General features: G+C 40.0%; 1 protein-coding gene across 1 annotated transcript; it reads left to right on the top strand.

The window, feature by feature from the left end:
• Positions 1-1,288: 1,288 nt before the first annotated feature.
• LOC122644842 (secreted RxLR effector protein 161-like) lies at positions 1,289-1,849 on the top strand. The gene has a single exon (XM_043838218.1). It carries the CDS (start codon positions 1,289-1,291, stop codon positions 1,847-1,849), a length of 561 nt encoding a protein of 186 aa, XP_043694153.1.
• The last annotated feature ends 10,683 nt before the right edge of the window (positions 1,850-12,532 follow it).

Below are 12,532 nucleotides of genomic sequence, written 5' to 3'. Positions count from 1 at the left end.
CTTTAAGGTATGGGGTTGTGTTTTATATGTGAAACGACAGTATGCAGACAAGCTTGAACCCAGGATTGATAGTTGTCATTTCCTAGGCTACCCCAAAGGCACAGTGGGTTACTATTTCTATAACCCAACAGAGAAAAAGGTGTTTATAAATAAACACTTCATGTTTCTCGAGGATGACCAAATTGCATCCAGAACTGAGCCGGTTTTAATTCAAGAGTTGGATAACATGGATACTCAGATGGTCCCTACACCACCACCCGTTGAAACTTCACCACCGGTGATGAATCCTATAGAACATAGGCGCAATGGGAGAACAATCAGGGCTCCTGACCGTTTGGTTTTCTTTAGCGAGGAATCAAACAAAGTAGAAGAGTTCTACATGGTCGCCGACACTTTGGATATGGATCCCTACACCTACCAAGAGGCTATAGGAGATGTGGATGTAACTAGATGGTTAGATGCTATGAAAGCCAAAATGGACTCCATGTACTCCAATGGCGTTTGGACTCTAGTGGATCCACCTGAAGGCATTAAGCCTATAGGACGCAAATGGATCTACAAGAAGAAGAAAGGCACCGATGGAAGCATGGAGAGATATAAGGCAAGGCTGGTAGCCAAGGGCTATACCTAAAGAGAAGGCATAGACTATGAGGAGACCTTCTCGCCAGTCGCAATGTTAAAATCCATTCGGATTTTACTTGCCATAGAGGCACACTTCAATTATGAGATCTGGCAGATGGATGTCCAGACAGCCTTCCTGAATGGACATCTTGATGAGGACATTTACACGTCTTAGCTAGAGGGGTTCATTTCCCATGGGGAAGAGAACAAAGTGTGCAAATTGTTAAAGTCAATCTATGGACTTAAACAAGCATCTAGAAGCTGGAACATCAGGTTTGATCAAACGATCAAAGAGTTTGGTTTTGATCAGAACATTGATGAGCCATGTGTCTACAAGAAATTCAGTGGGAGTTCGGTCTATTTCCTTGTTCTGTATGTAGATGATAGACTTCTCAATGGGAATGATGTTGGAATGCTCACTTCTGTTAAGAAATGGCTTTCCACCAACTTCTCGATGAAAGACCTAGGTGATGCCACGTATATACTAGGCATCAAGATAGTCAGAGACAGGAAATGCAAAATTTTAGGTCTGTCCCAAGCTAATTACATAGACAAAGTTTTGGGGAGGTTTAGAATGAAAGATTCTAAAAGAGGAAACGTTCCCTTTAGACATGGCATAGCACTTTCTAAGTCATAATGTCCACAAACCCCTGAGGACATAAAAACTATGAAAGGGGTTCCATATGCTTCGGCCATTGGAAGCCTCATGTATGCAATGCTATATACCAGACCAGATATTTGTCATGCAGTTGGTATGGTTAGTCGATTCCAATCAAACCCTGGACAGGAACATTGGACAGCTATTAAGTGTATCATGAAGTACTTGAGAAGAACAAAGGATTATTTCCTTGTTTATGGTATAGATAACTTATCCGTAGTAGGGTACATAGACTCAGATTTCCAGTCAGATAAAGATGATCAAAAATCGACATCTGGCATGATATTTATGCTAGGAGGAGGGGCTGTCATATGGAAGAGTGCAAAGCAAAAGGCAACGGCGGATTCCATAACTGAGGCTGAATACTTAGCATCTTGTGAAGCAGCTAAGGAAGGGGTACGATTGAGAAAATTTTTCGTCGATATAGAGGTAGTACCTGACCTCGTTAAAGACCCCATGACTTTGTTATGTGATAACAAAGGAGCCATTGCTCAAGCTAAGGAACCAAGAGCAAATCAGAAGAACAAGCATGTGGAGCGCAAGTATCATCTCCTTCGAGAGATAATATAAAGAGGGGACGTATTGATTGCCAAAGTTGATTATGTAGATAATTTGCCGACCCCTTAAACAAGGGACTTTATCCAGTAGTATTTAATAGACATGTTGAGAACATGGGGATAAAACCTGTTGGACATTGGGTTTAATGTACAAGTGGGAGATTGTTGGATGTAACATTTATGTGTCCATCAAACCCAATTTAATTTGATTAAATTAATTAATTTAGTTTTATTTAATTATGTGCTTGTCATAATTGTATATTGCATCTGCCCAATTTAAACCGTTTTGTTCACAACTACGGATAGATTAGGGCAATCTGTTCTATGGTTGCTATATTTTACATTCGTACAATAATGATTGGACAAAATGTAAATATAGGCACATTTCATGTTGAACATAATCCACGGGGATTCCCAAATTATTTACCGTCAAGTTGTAGTTGCAATGGGAATCTACGGTAGTTATTTTCTCTGTACTTGAGAGACACCTGCCATTTTATTTATATCCTGTACATTTGTGGTGTGTTAATGGTTGATGTCTACCGAAAGGACTGACTATATATCGACCGCTCGGTGTGCACAATGTAAATAGTTATGGATGTGATGCTCAATAAAGTTTTCACTGCCCGTAAAGGGAGAACACCAAAAAGAGAGTGAACGGATTTGATTGTGCCAAATCCATAGCCTTAGTATTTTGTAAAGTGTTTGCAAAGAGTATTTTATTTTATTAATATTAAATTAAATTTATTTTGAAAAAGATTTTTCAAAGAGTTTTATAACCAATCAAAGTCCTCCATACTCACGTGATAAATTATAATGGATCAGAATTATGGTGGTGACATTTATTCCATGGTTACAATGGCCCATTATAGGTGTTAGTAGTGTGGGGAAAAAATGTAATAAAATTACCTACCGCCAGGGGTTTTCAGGTTACGCCCTGGTAGGATCATCCTTTATTGTGATTTTAGATAAGTTTTATCCTTATGCGTAATTTAGGATAATCTTATAGGCTACCCTTTAGAATCACACCACTTGGTTAGATCTGGACTGTAGGTTTAGCACCTCCTCAATTAAATCTCTATATATATAAAGAGACCTAAAGCCAAAGATGATTGATGAGGATAGAGAAAAAATCTTTAGAACAATTTACACAAAATTAGGAGAGAGCCTAGAGAGAGAAACAGAGAGTCTTCTTCCTCCTCAAGCATTATTGGCCATTGGAGGTGAAGCAAGCTTGGGAGGTCTTCTTCAAGTGTTGCATTCCTTTGGAGGAACACACCATTTGAGTGTTCTAGGTGACCTTGCTCTCCCCTTGAGGTTAGTACATTAATGTGTTTATTGAGATCCTTGCATGCTCATAAAATTTTGTGACTGGATGAGAATCCCATCGTTTCTGCCGCCACTAACAGCACAACCATAACCTAGTGCTTTCATGACATTAGCCACTCAAGAGCAGTACACACGATTCTTCTATGAGTGGGAGAGTCACTACCATCAGTATTTCGACTGGGCTCAGTATTGTGCTTATGTTCGGTCAGTACACAACATCATCTTAGTCGCTCCTATTCTTGAAGACCCTTACAGACATGACTTTGATCCACCCCGACATTCTTCATGGCAATAGAGTGACTCTACATTTAAGAAATCTCATCTTTTAATCTTTTATAACAATTTCAAAGTGTCATACTTGTCTGGTTATTGATTATTCAAAATTCTTAGTGTATATGCATGATATATGACATAAATTGCTTGTTTATATTGTGTTTTTGTGTCCAAAAGTGTATATTTATGTGTATTTTGATCATTTTTATGCTTTTTTGCATCGATCGATATGTATCTTTGATACGTATCTTCGATACGATACGATACGATATGATACAATACGTCTCTTAAAATTGTCTGACTGATACGATACCCGATACCGATACATTAAACTATGCTTGTCACACTGAGCTAGTAACTCCATTGTGTTTCCAAGGAGTTTCTTTACTAATGACCACAGGAGGTCTTTATCGGTAATGCCCCCATGTAGGTGGTGAACGATGCCACTGGATTCAATTCCTCAATCTCCAAAGATTCCTTCATGAAATAACTTACGAAGTCTCTTAAGGTTTTAACTGGGCACTGTCGAATTGCCATCAAGTTGGTCGCATTCTTTTCTTGCTTTCAGCTACTCTGAAAGTTGATGAGGAAACTTCTTCTCAACTCGGAAAAGTCAAGGATGGCTTAGGAGGAAGGCGCACGAACCAACTTCTCATAGCAACTTTCAGGGGTGCAGGAAAGGCTCTGCATATGATAGGGTTCGTGACTCCGTGTAATAACATGGTAGATTAGAAATAGGACAAATGGTCACTAGGGTCTCTGGTCCCGTCGTACATCTCAAAGATGGACGGCTTGAACTCGAAGGGCAAGGTTGGTGCCATGGTAGTATTCGATGGAGCGCTGAGGTGTCAACTTGGTGCGGGCTACGTTTATGTCATTCTCAATCTGCTCGCTCATGGTTGGTTCTATCCGAAGTAGCCTTCCCCTCACGCCTTAGACTTCTAGAGGGACTTGGCTCTCTAGTCCTACGAGCACTATGGATTGTGTGACCTTGTCGCCTATTGGAGTTAGAGGAATTGTCTAGCTTCCTGTGAGGATAAATAGTTGTATGGGTGGGCGATCGCCATGTGTCCTCTACCTCATCCCTCTTTGGGGAGAAGAGAGAGGTGAATTGAATGTTGGAGTCGCCACCTCGAGGAAGGTCTAGGATCCAAAATGTAAATGTAATAACTCTCATGCAATGCCCTTTGGGGACTAAGAGTTTGTTGGTCTTGGTACCGGTCAAGTTACGATTCGGGGAAGGTATTAGGCACTCCAGTTCCCCCAGACTTGCTAGTCTTTCTATTACTTGGCTCAGTAGGGTTGTAACATGCTTTTGGGAAGGAATATAAAATACAAGATAGAAGGAAAAATAAAGATAAAATACAAGGGAAGGCAAAGAGACAGACCTAAAACCTTGGCTGCATGGAAAGGGTTAGTATGCATAATGCAAAGAAAATAAAGGCTATGACACCTATAACATGCAGGTGATGACAATTGTGAGGCAAAACTAGGCATGGAGGAGTAATGGTGGGTACATGATAAAAAGGATGATAAGAATACAATAAAGAGATAAGAACCTAGATTGTGTGCATATCATGAGGGAAAATTAAGACATGGGATTCATGGGAACATGGAGAAAAGTAAGACATATGGTATGATACATGAATCATGGGTGGTAAGTCAAAATATTAAGATAGCAAACATGTACGATTTAAAGTAAAAAGTGCATGAGAAGGGAAGGGAGATAGACGAGACATACAAGCACATACAAGATTCATTCTATGAAGGAAAATAAGGGGAGTCTTAGACTACGAGGGATAGAGACCATGGATAAAAACATATGTAATCCAGAAGATAACAAGTATGTGTGTGTGTGTGTGTGTGTGTGATCACCATCTAGATAGATGGGGTCACACACCACTAGAATATACAAAATAATAAGAGAAAGTAAACAATAAACCCGGATAAAACACGAGAAAGAGATAAAAAGACTTACCTAGTTGGAAGAAGTTCAAAATTGAAGATGTGAAGGCTTCCCTTAGTGACTCAGGAGATTGATACATAGAGGAAGTATCACCAATAATAGTGGATTGTCTTGTCTTCCTTTAGGCAGTGCTTTGTTGTCAAGCACCGAAATCACCAAGTTTGATGACTCTAAGCTATAAACTTGAAGCTTGGAAGTCTAAAGACCAAGTAGTGAACTCAAGAGGCAAAGGCTATTGAGTAAGGGACTAAGGACTAAGCAAGGGCCAAAGACCAATTGAGTAGTGAACTAGGGGACCCTCCTCAACCTAAGAGAGGATGTATTTGTAGATGTAAAGGGGTGTGTGCACTCCTAAATTCATGTAAGGATGTTGGGTTTGATCTGAATCACCAGTGAGGCATCAGAATGGGTTTCTTTGCATCGATAGTGGGTGTTTGGTCAAATTAATAGCCAATGGGATGTGGGCAAGTGTATTATTTCCAAAAAGGGAGTTTTTTGGGACCTAAAGAAGCCAATATACGCATCCAAGTTTGCCAAAATTGGGCTTGGTCGCGAAAGGAATCAAAATTGGAGCTAAACATAGCAAGTTTGGGGTTGAATTTGTACAAGGTCGACATTGAACTGGGATCGAGTCGACATCGAGAAGGGATTAGATCAACATTGAGTGGCTATTGATGAACAGTTCTCGACATCAAGGAAAAGGCTTCGGCTATCGATGTGAATTTTCTGAATGTCAAAGTGTGATAGACAGTAGGAATGCTCTACTCGACTGTGGGTGAAGATGGTTTGATGTCAATAAAAGGTTGGATCGATGTCGACTCAGAGTCTTTGAGTGTTGACCTAGGATCGGATGTTGATAGGGAGGGTTTAGGCTATTTGGGCCTAACGGTTTCAAGGGGTCTGGGTCAAGGCTAGCCATTTTAGGGGATCTTGGAGGCTCTGGTTTTGGGCTTCAATAAGGAGTTTTGATGATCGGTTAACGGATTTGGGTAGTGCACACTTGCGCTACATCTATAGATACATAGGCTTTACTCCTTGGTGGGTGCTCATCAATATACAAGAAACCTTCGCAAAAAAGATAAAATTAGGTGTCTATATAATGCCCGTCTTTGACTGAGACTGTGGAACAATTGTAGGTCAAAGAAGTGATTTTGTCGAACGCTTCAAATTATCGAATTAAGCGAAAACTCATCAGTGCCTTGATTAGGGACACTGGAGTGTAGGGGATAGAGGTGTACCTATTAGACGACTCCATCGATTGAACTGGTAGTAATGGTATTAGGGCGGCCAATAATATGGGCTACGTTGACTAGTAATGAGACTCTAGTAATGTTTTGGGAAGGGCCACAACCTTGTTTGGAACCCATACCCTCACTGGGCTGATGCTGGGTTCATTGGCAGCCCTTGGGGCCGCTTGTGAGCCCTTATAGATCCATCAACTGCCTAAATAAGCGGCAGATCCCCATCAGCCTCCTATCTGCCGCTTATGCCTAGATTTGTCTAAACAACATTATTTTGCTGTGGGACCTACCTAAACTTAATGCAACCCAACCTATGGCTACCCTAATGACTGTGGGACCCTTATAAACCCTTTCTTACATTTGTGGGACAATGGTGAGGGGTATGCTTGGTCAAAATGATGGAATAATGTAGTTTTAAAATGGATTTTTCATAGACCAATCAAATGGGCCTTAGTTTAAGCTGTCTATTTAAGGAAATGAGCTTCTAAAACCCCTAATTGCTTAGCCTTCTTGCCAAGTTTGTGGAGAGCAGCTGAGGGAGGAGAAAGAAGGAGAGAAAGGAGGAGAAGGTTGGGAACTCAGCTGGACCATCCCCTCTTGACCTAGATCTTCAAGGTTTAGAATCATCCTACTCTATTCAAATCTTCCTTTGTTAGCTCTTGATTTAGGGTTTTTAGTTGGGGTTTTGATGAAGATTACTTCCATAGTTGATCTTCTTAGTAATCTAATTGTAGATTTAGGCTCTACTCTACTTCTTCTAAATGTCGGTATGCCTCATCTATAAACCAACTGAGATTTACTACCCATTTGGGGCTTTTAAGCCTCAAATCCTTCACCTGAACCCTTTCCCATCAATTGGTTTAGTTCTCAGGTGTACCTAGACCCAATAGAAGGTGTAGGAATCATGGTTAAAACTTCCATGAAGCTAGGATTGGCCTGTGACCAAGCTAGACTGAAACTACAGCAAAGCTGGCCCCTGGTACTCTAATTTTGGAGCCAGATGGCCATTAGCCACCCATCTGCCTCCTCCTTCATTTTTGGTGCATTGCTACACCTATGTAATGCCCTTTGTATCCATGATAATCTCCATACCTTGGGGACCAAACCCTTGATCGATTTTGGGACTTCTTGGGGCGTGTTACTTGAATTATTTGATTGGGATGTTGTTAATTAAATGTTTCTTCTATAATTATTATTTAGGATTCGATTCAACTTCCAGTGAGGCCTAGCAGGTGCCATTGGGAGGTAAAGTGCGAGATTAAATCACCAAAGCTAAGAAGTTGTAAGTGGATAAAACATTGATTTAATTTATGGAATGTTTATGCTATTTTTAGTTATGATTGATACATGCTTGCATAGTGTTTGACAAAATTCCTCATCATGCATACTTAGGATTTTTTATTGCATAGGCATTATGTATCATTGCATATCATTGTTGTACTTTGTTTCAAATATATGTTCAAGGCATATGGAAGGATTTCATTGGTTTTTTGCATAGTATTTGATGTTATCATTGATAGTACAGCATCATGCATGTGGAATGGGATCCGGGAGCTGAGGGTAATGTCGGTCTCGTGATTGCCATGTGGTCACTAGAATTGTATCTTGCATTAGGCTGGACATGGATTTGTGATGGACCAACCGTGCCTTCGGTACCACATTCGTCGTACTCATATGTGGTTGTGCATGCCATAGAAGATGGATGGATAGTGTGGCCGACGAGAATACAGGTACTATGATCTCAGCCTATCGGCATACGCATTCACATGCGCCATCATGTATGTAGATGTCTATATTAGGGGAGATAGGAAAATGGTGTGGCCAATGGGAATACCGGTACTATGATTTCGGCCCCTATACATATATGTATGCATGCAACACATTCATGTTATATGCATGATGGTTAGGTTGGATGATCCCCAGTGCTACACCCCTTACCAACAGGGGTAAAGTGTTGGATAACCGATGGTAGGTCTGATGGGAATGCCAGAATACCATTCTCAAACCCTTGTGACCGAGGGTAATACTGGGACCAGACGAGGGCTTGGGTTATATTGGGGATTTTCATACAGGACGTACACATGTATGGTAGGCTTCCACCCACAACTTGGGTTACATCGTTGGGTTCCACTATTTTGGGACCAGGGATGCTACCTAGGGAAAGTTGAATAGCACTTCACGCAGACTTAGGAATTTTTTGTTAGGTGGATAATAATTAAAATGAATCCATGCATCATGTACTAGCATTCATGATTTTTTGTGTATGCTTGTATGGTCTAATTCTCTTGATGGGTTTAGTGAAGCTCATCCCTCGTGGAATCTTTTTTTTTTAGATTTTGATGTAGGGCATGTTATGCCAACGGGCTTGATGAGTTCCAAAGTGCAAGGGACATGGAGCTGATTAAGTATGTGATGAGCGTGCCTATGGGACACTATAATAGAGGATATGATCCTCAAGAACCCTTTCTCCTTATTTTTAGTTTTGTGATGTTTGGGTGTGCTTGGCCCCCACCTTATTTTTAGTTTTTTCCTTGAGATGTAATAACTTGGATTTAATTACTACTTATGTCTATTTGAAAACTTTGGATGTTTAACGGATAACTACACATGGTTATGTATATATTATCACAATTTAGTTTCCGCACTCTGATTTATTCTCATATATTCTATTTCTACTGCTTCAATTATAGATGTGTTGGGTTAGGGATTGTGAGGGCTAACTACTACTTCTGTGATCTTGGGGTTGTTGGGGGTGCATGTGTGCATCCTAGTCACACCACCCTGGTCGTGGAAAGTGGGGTGTAACAACTTGGTATTAGAGCAAAAGTTCTGGTTTAGCCTAAACTCACAGTCCAGCGAACCCATGGCTTACTCTGTGATGGGATCGAATTAATTAAAAACTTAAAGAACACTTAATTATATAGAAGGACAGTTAGGTAATTTCATTACATAGTTTTGAAGTCATTACCTTAGTCATTTAGAGTTCTTAACATCTTGACTTACATATTCAAGATAGTAAATGAAAGAGATTACATAAGTAACTGGGAAAAAGGGGAGGTACACTGTGAATTTAGAAACTAACCTAAGTACATAACTTGAAGAAAATAAAACACTAGGAAACATACAACTTTGACCCTAAATCTATCATCTCTACTACTGTGGTGGTAGCGGCGATGAGTGCAGGGACGAAAGCTCGAAGTGATCCAGAATCCTCTGTACCTTGTTCTCGAGCTTTGCCATCCTCTTATCCATGCTACCAAATCCCTTAGCTATAACCCGATTCATACCACCAAAGTTTCTTCTCCATGACCAGAGTCACATAAACCCAACCAGCCGAATCCGATAAGGTCCTAGCACTGGAAGCCTCCGCTACATACGTGGTAGGTGTTGGGGCATACTCGTGGCTATAGTGACTCATTTGAGAGGGATCATCCTCATTAGCTAAATGACCCAATCCCTCTTGCTCCTCTTGTTCTTGTTGCTCTTGCTTTTTGTGATCTTCATTCACATGGGCTCCATCCTCTTCTTCCTCTACTACCCCTTGAGGTGTTGCACCATCAATGAGTTCCATTCCTATCATGTTCATCCTCTTTAAGGAAGTGAAATTGAAGGGCACATCCTTGGGACCCATAATCTCACCATCGATGTTAACCCCGAAATGGAAGAACAACTTGGTGAGTAGTTGGTGCCCATTGTCGGGCTTGACTACCCTATTTGCCATGATCCTCATGATGATGTTGATTAATTTAATGCAGTGGCTAGTGTATAAGCAATGAGTATCAAAACCCTGCAAGGTTGAGACTTGATGGAGATGACCGACAGCAGGTACTACGTTGAGCTGCACCAAACGGCATAGTACCCTAGAAGATGTTATGAGTTTCGAAGCTAGCAATTGTCCCTTCTTTTCGGGACCCCCAGTCCCATAATCACGACACTCTCCTCTTCAACACAAATGAAGTTATGAGTGTCGAAGTATAAAATCCAATCCTCTTGGTGTTGTATCAAACGAAACCAAAAGCGATCAAATCAGGCCATCATAGGTTCCCTTGGAGCATTTCAACCTTGGTGGGAGGGCATTATACGTTGTCTACACACATGGAAACACTTGCATAAGTTTCTAATGAGTGGGAAAATGGTGCATGAGTTCAAATCAATCAAAAAGTGTGAGACAACAATAGTATACCCTAAACCTGTCACACCCCAAACCCCACCCTAGGGTTTTGATATGACTAGGATGCTTATCGACATCCTAAACCACCACTAGGATCTCGATGCAGTGGCCAAATCATAGTCAACTCAATACAATCTTATGTGTATATCATAGTGCGGAAAACGAACACATCTACCCTAAGCAAATGTAGAAATCAAGACTGTGGAAGCGTTTATCAACAATAAAAGGGATTCAAAAGTTTAAGTGATTAATAAAACTATATATTACATTTTATCCCTGATGAGCACATTTATGTGTGAAATCTTAGGGCATAAAGCATATATTTTACCACATTGGACAGAGTTACTCGGTGCTTTCTTGTGCTTTTCAGGTTTTAGGTGAATTCTTGTGAAAGTGGAGAAGATAATGCTAAGGAAATGTTTTTAAGCTATTTAGAGATATTAATGTCTTGGATCCGTAGCCCATCGAGTCAGCTTCGTAACGGTTCAAACAGCACTTGATTCCGAGTTGAAACGAAGAAGTTACGGCCGTTTCCATAACGAAGCGCAAAAATGGTCTATAGGGGTTTATTTATAATTATTGACAGTCGGCGGGGGACAAAGTGAAGTGGAAGTTCGGATTCTAGGGGCCTTAACGAATTATCAGAAATTACTTTCCTGTACCCGAAAGATTCCATTTGGAGGGCTCTAGACAGTCCAACTTCAACTTGAGATATCTTGGGCTCCCCAACTCCAAATTAGCCGAAACTTGGGTCTATTTTGGGTGATTTTTCGCAAGGAATACAATGGTGAGGTCTATATAAGCACCCCATGCTCCACGTTTTCTGAAGGATAGAATGGGTATTTTATTTGTTCTTGAAGGAATCCTAGTCATCACCCTTACTCTCTCTGTCCTCCAACTTCTCAAGGGCACTTCTGAAATTCTACTTGGGATAGATTTATATTTTCTCATCTATGGAAGGTTGAAAAATCAAAGATGCTTTGATTTTATTGCTTGGAGAAGATATCTACAAAGAAAAGGAAGCACAAGTTAGAATTAGAAATTTACTTTTCTAGAAATAGAAAGTTTATGTAAACAATATTCTCTTCTCTCCCTCTTTCTATTTTTTCTCTTTTTTCTCTTTTTTCTTAGGAGTCAAGCATTGTAAAGGAGGAAGGAGAAGAAAATATTCTCTTTTCTTAGGGAATATTTCTCCTACACTTCCCTCTTATCTCTTCTCCTCTCTTCCCCCTATAAATACCCCTTGCCCTTTGGCTTATAACAAGTTAGTTTTTTAGTTAGTTTCTAATTCAATTTTAATTTAGTTTTTAGTGTAATTTTTAGTTCATTCACTTAGTGAAATTTTCTCTTCTTCTCCTATTTTTGACTTTAGTTCTTAGTTTGATTTCATAAGATTAGTTCTTTCAAATTCTTAATTTTGCTTTCATAAGATTAGTTAATGGTTGTAATAGGATTAGTTTATGCTTTAATGTCTTCAATATGGTTGTAATAATTTTAGTTTAAAGCTTCCTAGTCTAAGCTCCTATATTGATGACAAGACTTGGAGATTTAGAAGAGGAGGCTATGGTGAGTTCACGCAAGTATTCATTCAAGCTTCTTCAATTAATCCAGTTCAAGCACATCTAGGTTTGCATTCTCTAAACTCTCAATCTCATTTGCCCTCTCCTCTATCTCATTCTTTCTTTCTTCTTCTTCTTCTCCCTCTATTTCATTAAT

This window comes from Telopea speciosissima, chromosome 11 (genome assembly GCF_018873765.1).
Source record: "Telopea speciosissima isolate NSW1024214 ecotype Mountain lineage chromosome 11, Tspe_v1, whole genome shotgun sequence".
NCBI classification, from domain to species: Eukaryota; Viridiplantae; Streptophyta; class Magnoliopsida; order Proteales; family Proteaceae; genus Telopea; species Telopea speciosissima.
This window is presented reverse-complemented; position numbering and strand designations above follow the sequence as displayed.

Coding starts and splice junctions, on each gene's coding strand:
- LOC122644842 (XM_043838218.1), top strand. CDS start 1,289: ATGAAAGGGGTTCCATATGCTTCGGCCATTGGAAGCCTCATGTATGCA.